Here is a 14,378-nt window from a genome sequence, read left to right as displayed (position 1 = left end):
TTTTATATATACTCTCTGAATAAAAAAAAAATGTTGTTGTCGTTATTGATATTTTTTTATTTATATAGTATATACTCTCCAAATAAAAAAAATGTTTTTTTTTTTTATATTCTCTTGAATAAAAAAAAAAATGTTGGTTTTGTTGTTGTTTTTTAAGTGGAAATTTTATTTATAATGATAACAAATTTTACAAATAATTAAGACAAGCGTCAACAAAATTTGTGACACAAGTCCTTTCTGAACTCCAAATCCTATCCTCCTGAATACAAACTTCGTTAGAACCAGTTGTCATTAGGTTGTAGTCCATTATTTTTTCTGCAATCACTAAAAGCGGCTTAACAGTTGTTGTGCCAAGAAAAAAACAACGATTAATCGAAACCGAGCGGAATGAAACAATCTTTGGTTAACTCTACAAGCCTCCTCAAGTTATCACACAATAAAGAAGAAAGCACATAAAATGAGACATGACTTTTTTGTATGAACACTCTTTACGTGGTATGTGCGTGAAAAGTTAATTTTTTCAAGATGGGGTTTTTAACTTCAGATTTCCTAGATGAAGATCGTGGCTTTGTAATGATGTAGAACATATGGAAAAATGTTTCAGAAGGTAGTTAGACCAACACGTATATTCTGAATTGATGGCGCAAACTTCAATAGTGGAAGCTGTTAAGAGCTTCTAGAGTAGTGCCTTATTTGTATTTGAAGCGAGAATAAGTTGATTAGCTTTGTTTTTGTTAGTTTTTTATTATTTTTTTTTTTTTTTTTTTTTTTTTTTTTTTTTTGTAGTGGTTAATCCACGAAAAAAAAAAAAAAAATGATGATTTTTTTTTTTTTTTTTTTTTTTTTTTTTTTATAGTTTTTTTGTAGTATATACTCTACGAATAAAAGAAAATGTTGTTGTCGTTATTGATATTTTTTTATTTATAGTATATACTCTCCAAATAAAAAAATGTTTTTTTTGTATATTCTCTTCGAATAAAAGAAAATGTTGGTTTTGTTGTTGTTTTTAAGTGGAAATTTTATTTATAATGATAACAAATTTTACAAATAATTAAGACAAAGCGTACAACAAATTTTGTGACACAAGTCCTTTTCGAACTCCAAATCCTATCCTCCGAATACAAACTTCGTTAGAACCCATTTGTCATTAGGTTGTAGTCCATTATTTTCTGCAATCACTAAAGCATCTTAACAGTTGTTGTGCCAAAGAAAACAACGATTAATAAACCGAGAGCGGAATGAAACAATCTTTGGTTAACTCTACAAGCCTCCTCAAGTTATTACACAATAAGAAAAGAAAGCACATAAAATGAGACATGACTTTTGTATGAACACTCTTACGTGGTATGTGCGTGAAAAGTTAATTTTTCAAGATGGGGTTTTAACTTTGATTTCCTAGATGAAGATCGTGGCTTTTTAATGATGTAGAACATATGGAAAAATGTTTGAGAAGGTAGTTAGACCAACCGCATATATTTGAATTGATGGCAAAACTTAAATAGTGGAAAGCTGTTAAGAGCTTCAGAGTAGTGCACGCTTGATTTGTATTTGAAGCGAGAATAAGTTGATTAGCTTTTTGTTTTGTTAGTTTTTATTTTACACAACCTTATCAGGCGGGATTATCTAATAGTGTGGGATGAAACACCAATGACTCACAGACATAGATTTGAGGCTGTAAACCGTACACTTGAGGATCTTTTGAAACCACAAGGCAAAGATTTTGGTGGTAAAACATTCCTGATGGGTGTAGGGGTTGTATTCATTTGTACTATACTGTTTTAGAAAAAATTGGAGGCCCAAAATATTTAACGCGGAGGCCTACGATTGAAAGATAATGAGAGTGTATAAATACAAATGACAAACACAGACAAAAAGAGTGGAGTCAATGGAGAAGCTTTCGAATGCTTTCGCTGCACTCGATTTGGACGTGGAGGACGATGATTATAAACAACAACTCAAAAACACTTCCACTTCCACTAAACCAGGTATCCATCCAACACGATTTCCTAGTTCAAACTGTTGAATTGTTATTCTGTGTAAATAAGTCAATTTATTTTTGCCCAGATAAGGGTAAGCAAATTGTTAAGAAGAGTCACCAAAATCTGGAAGCAACCACTTCAGACCTTAAAATGCCGCTTGTTTGGATTGACTTAGAAATGACTGGTAATAAGTATCAACTGAGCCATGTTCTATTTCATCAAAATGAGCTCCTACAATTCCAATTCTTATACTGTTTGCTATTCGTTTGTATCTAATGTAGGTTTGGACATTGAAGTCGATCGAATTCTGGAAATCGCTTGTATTATTACAAATGGAGATTTGACAAAATCAGTGGAGGTTAGCTATTCATTATCCCCAGAACTTTATGTTTCTTATTTCACATTCTCTTATTTTATTCTGATTTTGTCTCATCTGCGATTTCTTAGGCAGATTCCTGTTACCCTTTGCTTGTTGTTCATTTAGGTATTGCTACCAACCCTTGAAAGCGTCTATCTTCAAGATTTTTTGCAAGGACATAACCAATTGTAAAAATAGGTGCTTTGAGAAATACAGTATAAGATCTCGAGGACGGGATATTTTATCCCATTCTGAACTCAATGATTATTAGTTTGACTCTGTTTTTGGACATATGCTGTATTTTCTTCTTCTTCTTCCAGTGCAGTTTAACTTAAATTGCACACGTCATCATAAGTTGTAATTACTAGTGGAAGGGTCTCATCATGGTTTGTATGTTTCTGAATTCATATAAAGTGCTCTGACCTTATGTAATTGATTATCTAGTTTATTTTAAGAGCTGACATATACTCCCTCCCTCCCTTTAGGGTCCTGATTTGGTAATCCATCAGAGCAAGGAGTGTCTTGATAATATGGGTGAATGGTGTCAAAGTCATCATGAAGCAAGCGGTAAGTTGTTTCTTTAAGTTTAAACTTTTCTCACTTAGGGTTACATTGTTACTGCATATACTTATGAGAAATTGCAAATTCAACCTTTTTTTTGGCTTCATTTAGGGTTGACAAAAAGGGTGCTTGACAGTACAATTAGTGAAAGCAACGCAGAAAAGCAGGTGGTCTATAACTCATCTTGTGCTGAAAATTTATTGCATAGTTAGACATGTGACATACCATTTGAGGTGTTTGTGTTTAGATGGGAATCCATTATGAGCTGATTGGACTTGCCTTTTTAGTTCTATGTTTTTCTTTGTCTTCTTATACTTTTTAATGTAGGATATCTCATCCTATTGTATTTTTGTTTAGATATATATTAGTAAATTATACTTTACCAATTAAAAAAATATATATATAAAAAATATATATATATATATATATATAAATATATATTTATATAAAACTAGTGCTTATAAATGATAAATGTTAAAGGTTATGAAAACTTTGTTGATTTGGACTAATGTGTTTCTATTCCCACCTTCCTACTATCGCTCGGAGGCAAGGAATAAATACAATTGAATGCACCGTTACTAATGTACTGTTATTGCTATGAAAGGAACAACAGTATCCCAAAAAAAAATTCTATTGTTTTTTCTTTTAACGGTAAAATCAGGTTGAGATATCCTACAAATACAATAAACAAAAAGAAAGACTAAAAAACCATATCCCACACAATAATGCATGATGTAGTCTCTCTTACTTGAAGATCTCCTTGACCTTCTTTTCCTGTGTATCTTTGGCAGTGTATATATATTTGTTTACGTAAACAAATTACTATTCCCGCGTTCTTTTAACAAGAATAAAAATGCTGTGAAGTATACAAGCGTACATCTGACATTTCAGCTGAATTTCTTCATCTGTTGCAATTATGTGACAATCTTTTGCGTCTAGTAATTTGCATCTCTTTCTCTGACCTCATTTTTATAATTATTTTGTTTTATCTAAATTATTGTAGGTTTTTAGCTTTGTGAAAAAGCATATTGGCACACGTACACCTCTACTGGCAGGAAATTCAGTTTATGTGGATTTTCTATATTTGAAGGTAAAGTTCGACATAGTTGTATGTCTTCTTTTTGACGATTTCTAGTTTATACTAAAAGCTGAAAAGTTAAATGACAACGGCCCATAAAGTGTTGATGACTTAATGTCTTTTACTTTTATCTATGGTTGTATGCACCCTCTTCCAGGGGAACATTGTTAATACGTGCTTTCTCTTTTCTATTCAGAGGAAAAAGAAAACAAAGATATAGAAAAATAGATAAAAGGAAAATCCTTTTTAAAAAAGAAAAAAAAATGTAAAGTTTTTTCAGACGTTTGCTGGTGTCCTAATATCAAACTGTACCTGTTATCGTTTTATAGCTCTTCTTTGGTGTTGGTTCATATGGAGGGAAAGAAGCTATCAGGTTTTTATTGAAGAAAATGAACTCTTGCATAAGTGGGTTTTAATCTTGGGAATTATAAGATAAAGTTCAGCATAATCATATTTCCTATGTTTTGAGTTCAACTCACTAGTCACTCCTGCAAGTCATGGGGTATTCTAGCATTCCATAAGTTGGCCACTATGATTTCCCTCGTGTCAAGGGGCTGTTTCTCTTTCTAATAAAGGTGAGTGAGGCAATTCGTAAAGTCAAATTACTACCGCTTCAGGATTTCTGCCTGCCTAGTTTGGTTCTAATCTCGAATTCTTTAGAGTAGGCAGGATAGAGTATAATCCAGTTAAGATTGGGAACTGATCTCTTACTTTTCAACAATTTGAATTGGATGTACAGATTGATGGACCGGTCTAGAGAGAGATTGCTGAGTGGATTCATTAGATTGCAAATGTACCACATATCACCCTAATAAAATTAATGACCCGTGTGGCAGCTAATCTATGTTCCTACATATAAATTTTTGCTGAGTAGGACATACTGAGGTGATTACTGATTAGTGTTTCACTTATTGGATATGTTATTACACTTAAGTTGTATTTCTTAACTGGCCTCTACTTTTTTCTGTTTGCAGAAGTATATGCCAGATTTGGCTGGTCTTTTCTCTCATGTACTTGTTGATGTTAGCACAATTAAAGCCCTATGCATGCGCTGGTATCCAAAAGGTAACATACTGTATTTATTTTGTGATTTTTGTTTCAATAGTGCTATATTTACTGGATACTAAATAGTATAAACTGTTCACCAACCTATAGATATTAACACATGATATATGTGAATTAAGGGATTCTAGAGTTCTCTGCATCTTATTCATTGACATTCTATCAGGATAGGCATCTGATTTTGTAATCTGTAGTTTGATGCACGTCTTGATTTTGTTCACTCGTTAAATCACTGTTTTCTTCCTTTCCTTCTAACGGTATTATTTTCCCACAGAAAACAAAAAAGCTCCTTCCAAGGAAAAGAACCATCGTGCCATGGATGATATCAAAGAGAGCATAGCAGAACTCAAATACTACAAGGAGAACATATTCAAAGCTAAGTCTAAAAAGTGAAACAGTATCTCAATGTTTCTTCATTAGATTCAAAACAGATATCGTCCATTAATTTTTCAAAATGGGCGGTGTCAAGATTGATTTGTATTGCCTAACACTAATATGGCTGTGTGCCATCAGAACAAGCTTTTGTACGAAAAGAACATCACCTAGTCATAGTTCTGGATTTCAGTTTCAGTGAACACACCTTGTTGTTTAAAGGTTTTTCTTTTTTTATAAGCAAATATTATCCATGCGGTAAAAACAATAAACAAAATGCAGTCATATACTCTGGCATTGAACGTCCGATTTCCAAGGACAACTGAACCACTATATTGGAGGTTTTTCATACTTTCTGTACTAGAATACCAGGATTCAGGTAGAAATTCAACATCAGCGCCTTCGTTTTTGTATATCAAGAAATTGTTTTGTATATATACTTTGATATGGAAAGTGAACCATTAGTAACCAACATCGTGCAATAGATAACTGCTCAAGTATTTATGCAGCTGGTTAACAGGGCACTAGAGCAGTATAGAAACCAATCAAACCATAATCATTTTAATAGATTTTAACCCTTTTAAGAGTTAAGACACATGCATTGCACGTTCGACAATAGCCAGTGAGCGAGCCGAAGTTCCACGTTACAGTATTGTTAGGATTCTATATGTCAGGCTGCAACCCAAACCCAAACATAACACATAGTTCACAGGAACCATTTTTTTCTCAGACAATGGATGGTGATCATAAAAAAGAAATATAACTGTTGAAATGCCAATCACTGAAAAGTCCACAATATCATAATATTTCAGGGCATTTTGGGTCATAGACCATGTTTATGAATTTTCTCAAGATTTAAATCATTCCCAGTATTAAGAAGAATAATTTCACAGTGCTAATAGTTCACTTAACTGGATCATTAAATCACCAGCTGGCAACATTATTATTATTATTATTATTATTTGATAATTAACTGGGATGCTAAACTACCAGCGCGCAACAAACAGCTACCTGCTAGTTGCAAATTAATATGCCAAATAGAACATGCTAGAAAGAGCCAGATGCCTATATCGACAGGAAACTGGATATCACATACATCATGCTTCCTTATCTGCATCGATACACGAGCTTCTGAGGAGATCACAACACACCAGACCACCTTAGATTCTGTTTTTCGTCTTACCTTGATAGTTTCTTACAGCAAATTAAAGTTCTTTCACTGTCATGAAAGAATATGCCTATACGCATCTGTCCATTGCAAGCTTCTAAAACAGGTGCAGGATCCAGGGAACACTTGCATAGACTAATTCTAAAGCCTGGATTTCTTCTGCCTTCAGTAATGCAACGACAACATCATGGGGTGTTGAATAAAGGTTCTTTGCATTTTGCGACAGTTTCTCCTTGGTTGGAATAAACATGCACAGAGCCCATTCTATTTGCAACTTCAGCTCAGTATGCTGCGCTTCAGTAAATTCTTTAAACAATTTCCTCCCTTGAATAAGTCAAGTGGCAGTTGAGGTTACTCAATGAAAGTGAAGAAGCTTAAACTGTAATTTCATAAAAGTACAAATCGAGCTTAAATTTTACAGAGCACAAATGCCTACTCACTCTATGTTGCCTGGTCCTTCATTCGTTGCGAGTCTTCAACTTCAACCTCTTTTATACTTTGAACTATATTGTCAACTTTTCTTGTGAGGTGGTCATTGTGTGTCTCAATATCATTCAAAATCTTACCTATCTGAACCCTATATGCCGCACAACGTTCTTCATATGCAGCACATTGCCTTTGAAACCGTTGTCTCTCATTGTACAGCTTAGTGGTGAGCTCTCGAATCTTTTTATCTTTCTCATCCTGCAAAAATATAGCCCATCACATTTTTTTATTTCATTGGTAACTGTTAGATGATGTTCAACCAAACAATGGAAAGCAACAAAGGACCATCTTATGCTGAACTGGCAATGATGACCTAGCAAAAGTGAATGAACTCAAATCTAATTTTATCACCTAGAAACATGCCTACAATATATCATCTAGTTGACAGTGTACTTTAGAATCAATTTCTGATAATTAATTTCATATGAGTAGTACCAAGTACCTCATTAAGTGGTCCTACTGTTTTCACGGGAACTTCGCTAGGAACCATCAGCTCATGATTATGCTCCCTTAGAAAATTAGTAACGACCCATTTCTCCATATCCCGTCTATAAGCTATTACTAACATTGCTTTGCATCCTACCCTGGTTTGCTTCGACAATCGAATCGTTGCATCTTCCCTCAAACGTCGCTTCCTACGAAAACCTTCTTTTGAACAAACGTAATCAAACCCTATGACTTCGCGGTCCACACGTGATCTTCTCTTGCGATTAACACGAATAGTGAAACCGTTACGCCTACCATACACATCATAATATTCCCTAGCACCATCTGCTGATTCGAACTCCATCCCAACGTAAGGCTCTGAAGCGACAACCTTTATTGGTAAGCCTTCAGCAGGAGGATCAGCCGCCCTCTCATTTTCGCTTGTGTCATCACACTCTTCAACCGTGACAAGTTCATTTAAAGAACCACATTCTACATTCCTATCACTATCCATCAATTCAGAATTAAGATCAGATGTATTTTCCATAGCATTCCTGCAAAAACAAGTACATTCACCTCATTTCATTCCTACTTGCCTCATCGTAAAGATCCCCAAAGCTAAAGATTAATTTTTATCATTCTAACCGCTTACTAAATACTAGCAAAAACCAAAAACAAAAAATAAGCAGTGGTGCACTCTACCTTACCTTCATGTTCAACCTTAACTTCCTTCAAGATTAAAAAAACCCAAACCAACACAGACACTCTGCATAGAATTGAAGATTAAAAGACGAGTAATATGATAAATTGAACCTGCCTCAAAGCTGAAATCAAGCTCCAAAGCCCAAGACAAATAAAATCTAAACAATATAGTTTTTTTTTTAATTAATCATGCTTAGAAGGGTAAAATTGATGAACAATGAGAAAATTGTGCTTTTTTACCAGAGAGAAATCACCAATGAGAGAGTAATAGAGAAATTTTCCGTTTCTTGAAAGAACAGCGTTAGAAAAGGGAAGAACAAGGGCCTGTTTGTTTGGGTCGTCAGTTTCTTTTGAGAAATTTTCCCGGAAAATTGATTTTCCTATACTTTGTTAGAGTAAATTAAATTTATTTTTAACTTAAGCAGTAATAAAGGTTGTCAGCAAGGATAAGTAAGGGGCCATTTGGACAACTGGTATGTCACCACATATACCGACCTTCGAGCCCCAGACTTCTAGTATCATCACCCAAAAATTTTACCGACTTTGCTAGTCGGCACTTGTACTAAAATAGGGGTGCACCAATCCAATTTTTCTTGCTTGTGCAAACAAAATTAATAATTTTATTTCTGAAACTTTTTTTAATTCTGCAATAGGATTTTGTTAAATTTCTAAATCCATATTTGCATTTTAACTATGATATAGATGTTCATGTTAGAAGCTTTTGCTCTTTAAACTTTTCCAGATGTAATATTTTGATTGCTTAAAGTCGGGAGACAGAGTCCACTGATGGAGTAGCACTAGAATCACTGAATCATTTATACATGCCTCATTTATTGAAACGAAAGCAGAACACAAAAGTAGAATGGTAGCAAGAAACATCAAACATTTTATCTTTCTTCATCTGACTTTAAACCAGTCAAGGAAAATAATGGAAAACTTAGTAAATACTAAATAGTGTAAGTCACTACTAAAAATAGCTAACAGTATTTACACATAATTACATCAGCAACAGTGTTCCCAATGGGGAACACAGATGCTGTTCAGTACAATGATAGCAGTGAGGGTTGTTCGCAGTAAAAGAATATGTTGCAAATGGAGCACTAATAATGCAATATAGACTACTCAGCCTGTAGTCGGGGTTCTTGATTGGGACTGGGAGTCTTCATCTTCAATGTCTCTCATACTTCGCACTACATTGTCAACTTTCTTCGTTATTTGGTCATTGTGGACCTCGATATCTTTCAAAATCTTACCTATTTGATCCCTGTATGCAGCACAACGTTCTTCGTATATTGCACATTGCCTTTGAAATCGTTGTCTCTCACTGTAAAGCTTAGCAGTTAGCTCCCGGATCTTTTTATTTTTCTCATCCTGCAAAAAGATATGCATCCAATTTTTCAATGCTTTATCTTAAAAAAAAAAAGAATAATAATAATAACGCATGAAAACTAAAAACTACATCTGTTAGATGTTTGATTCCCACACTAGCTGCATCATATCCTAGGGAGAGAACGTTTAAAGCTAGTTTGATCAAATCATCCTGCCAATGATGATCAGCCAACCAAAACAATCTGCATATCACCCCAATAGCACATCTGTATCACACTATCACACACTGCTCAGCAAGTTTCTTCTCAATTAGTTATCGTGGTGTTATTATTTCAAAAGTTAAATGGTATGAGTGCCCCGATGGAGAAGAGAAAAATCTGACACTTATTTTCTTATGGATCTACCTGGAAAAAAGTTTTAAAAGGGATATTCATAGTTGTTTCATGGCAAGGAACTAAACCGTTTGAATAGTGGAACTGACCTATGTAGTAATACTTACCCTACAATCTTTTCTACAATGAAAACAAAATCAGGGAACTGACACCAGATAGTTGTATAACTAACTAACTAAGTGCTTCCAATCTAACATTCAACAAGATGTTATCCAAATTCCCATTAGCTGCACAATACAAAGACATGTCCATCTTACAGTGAAATGCCAATGATGAACTAGCAAAAGGGAATGAACTCAATCTTCTCTGATCGAGTTTTAAAATGAACATTTGAAAAATCCAGCTAAAGAATACATTAGTTATTCCCAAACCTCAAGCTTACCTCATTAAGTGGTGCCTTATCTGCTCTCACAGGAACTTCGCTAAGAATCATCAGCTCATGATTATGCTCTCTTACAAACTTAGTAACAACCCATTTCTCCATATCCCTTCTATAAACTATTATTAACATTGCTTTGCATCCTACCCTAGGTTGTTTTGACAACCTGATCTTTCTACCTTCTGTTAAATGTCTCTGCCGACGAAAACCTTCTTTTGAACACACATAACTGAAACCAATAGCTTCACGGTCTCTATCTGATCTTCGCTTCTTGTTAACACGAATAGTGAAACCGTTCCGCCTGCCATACTCATCATAATGTTTCCTAGCATCATCTGCTGATTCAAACTCCATGCCAACATACGGCTCTGAAGGCACAATCTTCATTGCTAAGCCATGAACAGGAGCAAAATCCACCCTCTCGTTCCCGCTCGTGTCATCACACTCTCCAACTGTATCAACTTCTTCCGAAGATCCATTTTCTACACTCAGATCTCTATCCATTAATTCAGAACCAATATCAGATGTGTTTGCCATATCATTTCTGCAAAAAAGAAGAGCGCTCAGTCATGGAAAAATTTGCCCAACCAATAATAATTTTCAGTTCCAAATGACATCAGTCCTAACTAATAATTAGTCAATCACAAAAAGAACTATGCTTTTTTTAACTCAATCTTACTGGTGTTCAGCTCAATCTTAGTTTTGTGCTTTATTCATGATAGCATTGAAAACCCAACCAAAATTTTTTCGATCAACATAAAACAAATACAAGTTTACACAAGGGATGCAATCAATGAACAAAAAGAAGCAAATAAAAAACGTACCGCTTTATTCTAGCACGGCAACATCATTACGAGGCATCAGAACTTCCCTATTTGATTCAGTTTTCCCAGGAAAGCAAAACCATTTTCAATGACGGCCCTGTTTTTTCTCAGCCTTCATTTTCCTGGGAAAATTTAAGTTCCCTGGAAAGTATTTTCTTTTGTTGTAGCATCTTATCAAACTATTTGGGCTCGACTGTTTTCGGCCTGCCCAAGGCCCAGGCAAGTCTAGAGTATGGACAAACTGAAATTCTTCTACGAGCAAACGCATCTTTAGGAGTGATATTTTCCCAGCATCAAACACCAAATTTCTGCCAACAATTTGGTGTTTTTTTCATTTTAGGAGAGTCACATGTTGATAAAAACATCAAAAAAACACCAAACCAAACACCAAATCAGCCAAAATTTGGTTCCGAGCTTTAGTGCTGTATCAAATCTCTCACACAGTTTTTCCAAAACCGCACGGTTTTTCTAACATCGCGTGGGCCTGGGCTAAACAGTGGACTTCAATCAAAAACCGTGTGAGAGATTGGAAAGAAAATAAAGAATAAAATTGATGTGGGACACATCCCGTAGTTTTGGAAAAACCGCGTGGGCTTGGGCCTGTGAGATGGGCTTTAGTGGCGCAGTTTTAAGAAAACCGCATGGGCTAACCGCGTTATTTGATGTCGAAAATTTAATGTTGCTCTTAAAGATGGTTGGTGTTTGGTTTGGTTCAAAATTTTGGTGTTTTTTTGGTATCACTCCTAAAGATGCACTTTTGTTTGACGTGGTTAGTACATAATTTAGAACTGTTAGCAATGAAAAATCAAAATTCCCAGCATACAGTTTCGCACTATATACAAATTTATACATCTGCAACAAATTCTATATCGTAGAAGCTTTTCAGCATGAACAGTAGCATACACCAAATCAAATCAATACTAATTTCCTAAAGCAGTATGGCCAGAACATCGTTTCAATTTAAACCATTGCTTCCCCAAAATACATAGCCATAGGAAACTTCGGTTCAGTGTAAAGAACGAGGTGACTCGTGCTAAATCTAATTGAAGCTGTAAAATTAGCTCTCCTTATGAAAGAACACCAATTTCATAACCGCTGCGAAAAATAAGAACTGTGCGAAAGTATACTCCTATCTTCTATCTGAACAAACTTGCTCTTCTGATTCAAGTTCTTTCACACTGTTAACTACAACTTCAACTTTCAACGATAAACTATGGGTGTGTTCCTCTATATCTTTCAAAATACGATTTAGCTTTCTTTGACATGCTGCACGTAATCTTTTCTCGTGTTGCAGTTCTTCAGAGAGTTCCCGGATTTTTCGATCCTTCTCATCCTGCAGGAGTAAAAGTAACTTACAAAAACGCAGAACTAATAGCTCAACAATTTAATACTTAAAAGAATGGTAGGAAAATTAATATTTCTGTTTGGAACACAAACAGAGGATAAGGGAAGTGGAATCCATATTCCTATTGGTCAGTTGGTCCATCCAGCTATCCTAGTACAAAGGTGAAATCACAGGATAGCCGTAATATCCAAGTAAAAGCATCAACTTCTAAAATCAGCTTTCAGTAGACTTTTGGAAAAAAAAATATTGCAACCAACTGCATCTACGAAGGCATGAACAGCTTCATTCACAAATATTTATTCTTAAAGGTATGGCAATACTGTTCCAGTTTGTCAGATGGATTTTGTGAATGCTACTAAATATCCCCCTCCCCTTCCTGATAGAAAGACTTGTATAGATTTCTCACTAGAATTTGGCATGCCTTTAGATCGATTAAATCTAGAAATAAAGAATGTTTCAAATACGTTTTAATCAAAGTGAGCACGCAACCCTTTAAGAGTTTTAACCTTTGGACCTAGTTAGAAATGTTTATAAGTCTGTGCCTAGGCTTTTGTACAGAGTTAATCCTGTTTTATAACTTCACAGCGGCATATTGGGTCCTAGTGATTAGTGAATGGTTCTCCACAAGTTGCATCAACACCGTTAATGAACAAGTGTTAAATAATAACATATGGACAATATGAATTTGAATGTACCTCACAAGAATCCATTGATTGTACCTGAGGAGCTGTTGTTTTGCTGGGATTTAATGCATGGCTGTGCTCGTTTACAAAACCAGAAACAACCCATTTTCCCTCCTCCTTCTTTGTGACCCTTAATGTTGCATTGCAACCTTCTCTAGTAATTGGACGTGGTGGAAGGATTCTCTTTTCCATGTTTAGATACTTTTTCGCACGAAAGCCTTCTTTTGTACAAACAAACTCCCGACCTATAATTGAGTGATCTTTGTGTGAACGACGAATATGACCATTCCGTATGGTAAAACCTGTACGCATTCCATAAACTTCATAGAACTCCTTAGCCGCCTCCAGGGATTTAAACTCCATGCCTATAGAAGGTTCTACATTTGCAGGTACTGCGTCAATAGACTCTTGTACAGTCTCATTTATATCCAAACGTAAATCCGGTTTTTCTGTGAGCATATCAGTTGTCCCTTCATGGTTATCAGATTCTCTATCACTTCTATTCCTCTTAATCTCTTGAATAGAAGTACTTGCCATGATGCTCCTATAAAATAACACAAAACATTTCTTAGCAAGCATTGAATCGTGACCACCCAAACAACTGGCATAGGTCAGAAGGGCCCATAATTCCTATCAATTTTCTTCACTATTACAAATTGTTAATCCCATTTTAACAGCATTACTAGTCCAAAATTACGATTTTAATGAAACATAGTGCTAACTATATTATCAGATTAATTCAAACTGTAAAATTCAATAAGTATAAATGACTTACCAGGGTGGTAATTTCACGGTCCAATTGATCTTCAAATGTTAGATATAACAAGAGAAAAAATAAACGGTTTGAAAAAGATCTCAAGAAACCAAAACCTTAAAACACCAGAAAGCAGACAACTGTTCGGACATTTCTAGCTAAAATGGTGAACTGAACGCCATTTTTAAACTTTGTCATCATAATGTTTGGGCTAGTTGGTTTTAGTGGGTAACCCGGCCTCAAGCCCATGGTAAGAAGAATGGTTTTTGGCACAAAATTAGGCCCAATCCCTCAAATTGATGAATAATTATGGTTGTAGTTAGGGGTGGAATTCGGGCGGATTTGGTCGGGTTGAGGTATAACCCGAGTTACAAATGTTTCGACCCGAGCCCGGGACTAAGTCTTAGTTGGTCCTTAAACTTTTCGGGTTGAGTCGGGTTATGTTGGGTTGGTCAAATTTTTCGGGTTTTTTTTGGAATT

The 14,378-nt window shown here is 35.2% G+C and overlaps 4 protein-coding genes across 8 annotated transcripts; 1 reads left to right on the top strand and 3 right to left on the bottom strand.

Annotated features, from left to right (window-relative positions):
* Window positions 1–1,706: 1,706 nt before the first annotated feature.
* LOC147473446 (Polynucleotidyl transferase, ribonuclease H-like superfamily protein) lies at window positions 1,707–5,615 on the top strand. The gene is made up of 8 exons (XM_086587471.1): window positions 1,707–1,985; window positions 2,065–2,163; window positions 2,261–2,337; window positions 2,823–2,904; window positions 3,010–3,065; window positions 3,902–3,988; window positions 4,951–5,041; window positions 5,313–5,615. The coding sequence occupies exons 1-8, from the start codon at window positions 1,886–1,888 to the stop codon at window positions 5,429–5,431; spliced, it is 711 nt and encodes a 236-aa protein (XP_086443597.1). The 5' UTR covers window positions 1,707–1,885; the 3' UTR covers window positions 5,432–5,615.
* A 707-nt stretch (window positions 5,616–6,322) lies between these two features.
* On the bottom strand, window positions 6,323–8,594 carry LOC147473445 (putative protein FAR1-RELATED SEQUENCE 10). 4 transcript variants are annotated; one of them, XM_086587430.1, is made up of 5 exons: window positions 8,433–8,574; window positions 8,193–8,256; window positions 7,507–8,044; window positions 7,019–7,262; window positions 6,323–6,902 (listed from the first exon to the last, which is right to left on the bottom strand). In XM_086587430.1, exons 2-4 carry the CDS (start codon window positions 8,201–8,203, stop codon window positions 7,020–7,022), a joined length of 792 nt encoding a protein of 263 aa, XP_086443556.1. In that variant the 5' UTR covers window positions 8,204–8,256; window positions 8,433–8,574; the 3' UTR covers window positions 6,323–6,902; window position 7,019. The 4 variants fall into 4 exon arrangements, with proteins under 4 accessions (XP_086443556.1, XP_086443557.1, XP_086443558.1 ...); XM_086587431.1 differs by having other exon boundaries at window positions 6,323–7,262; window positions 8,198–8,256; window positions 8,433–8,589; XM_086587432.1 differs by lacking the exon at window positions 8,193–8,256 and having other exon boundaries at window positions 6,323–7,262; window positions 8,433–8,594.
* Window positions 8,595–9,055: 461 nt separating this feature from the next.
* Window positions 9,056–11,307, bottom strand: LOC147473444 (uncharacterized). Its single transcript, XM_086587434.1, has 3 exons — window positions 11,117–11,307; window positions 10,296–10,836; window positions 9,056–9,563 (listed from the first exon to the last, which is right to left on the bottom strand). Exons 2-3 carry the CDS (start codon window positions 10,827–10,829, stop codon window positions 9,315–9,317), a joined length of 783 nt encoding a protein of 260 aa, XP_086443560.1. The 5' UTR covers window positions 10,830–10,836; window positions 11,117–11,307; the 3' UTR covers window positions 9,056–9,314.
* Window positions 11,308–11,914: 607 nt separating this feature from the next.
* Window positions 11,915–13,715, bottom strand: LOC147473443 (protein FAR-RED ELONGATED HYPOCOTYL 3-like). Of its 2 annotated transcripts, none has more exons than XM_086587462.1 (2): window positions 13,157–13,715; window positions 11,915–12,449 (listed from the first exon to the last, which is right to left on the bottom strand). In XM_086587462.1, the coding sequence occupies exons 1-2, from the start codon at window positions 13,679–13,681 to the stop codon at window positions 12,246–12,248; spliced, it is 729 nt and encodes a 242-aa protein (XP_086443588.1). In that variant the 5' UTR covers window positions 13,682–13,715; the 3' UTR covers window positions 11,915–12,245. The 2 variants fall into 2 exon arrangements, with proteins under 2 accessions (XP_086443588.1, XP_086443589.1); XM_086587463.1 differs by having other exon boundaries at window positions 13,181–13,715.
* Between the last annotated feature and the right edge of the window lie 663 nt (window positions 13,716–14,378).

Source organism: Coptis chinensis, unplaced genomic scaffold, assembly GCF_015680905.1.
Source record: "Coptis chinensis isolate HL-2020 unplaced genomic scaffold, ASM1568090v1 utg2560_pilon_pilon, whole genome shotgun sequence".
Lineage (NCBI taxonomy): Eukaryota > Viridiplantae > Streptophyta > Magnoliopsida > Ranunculales > Ranunculaceae > Coptis > Coptis chinensis.
This window is presented reverse-complemented; position numbering and strand designations above follow the sequence as displayed.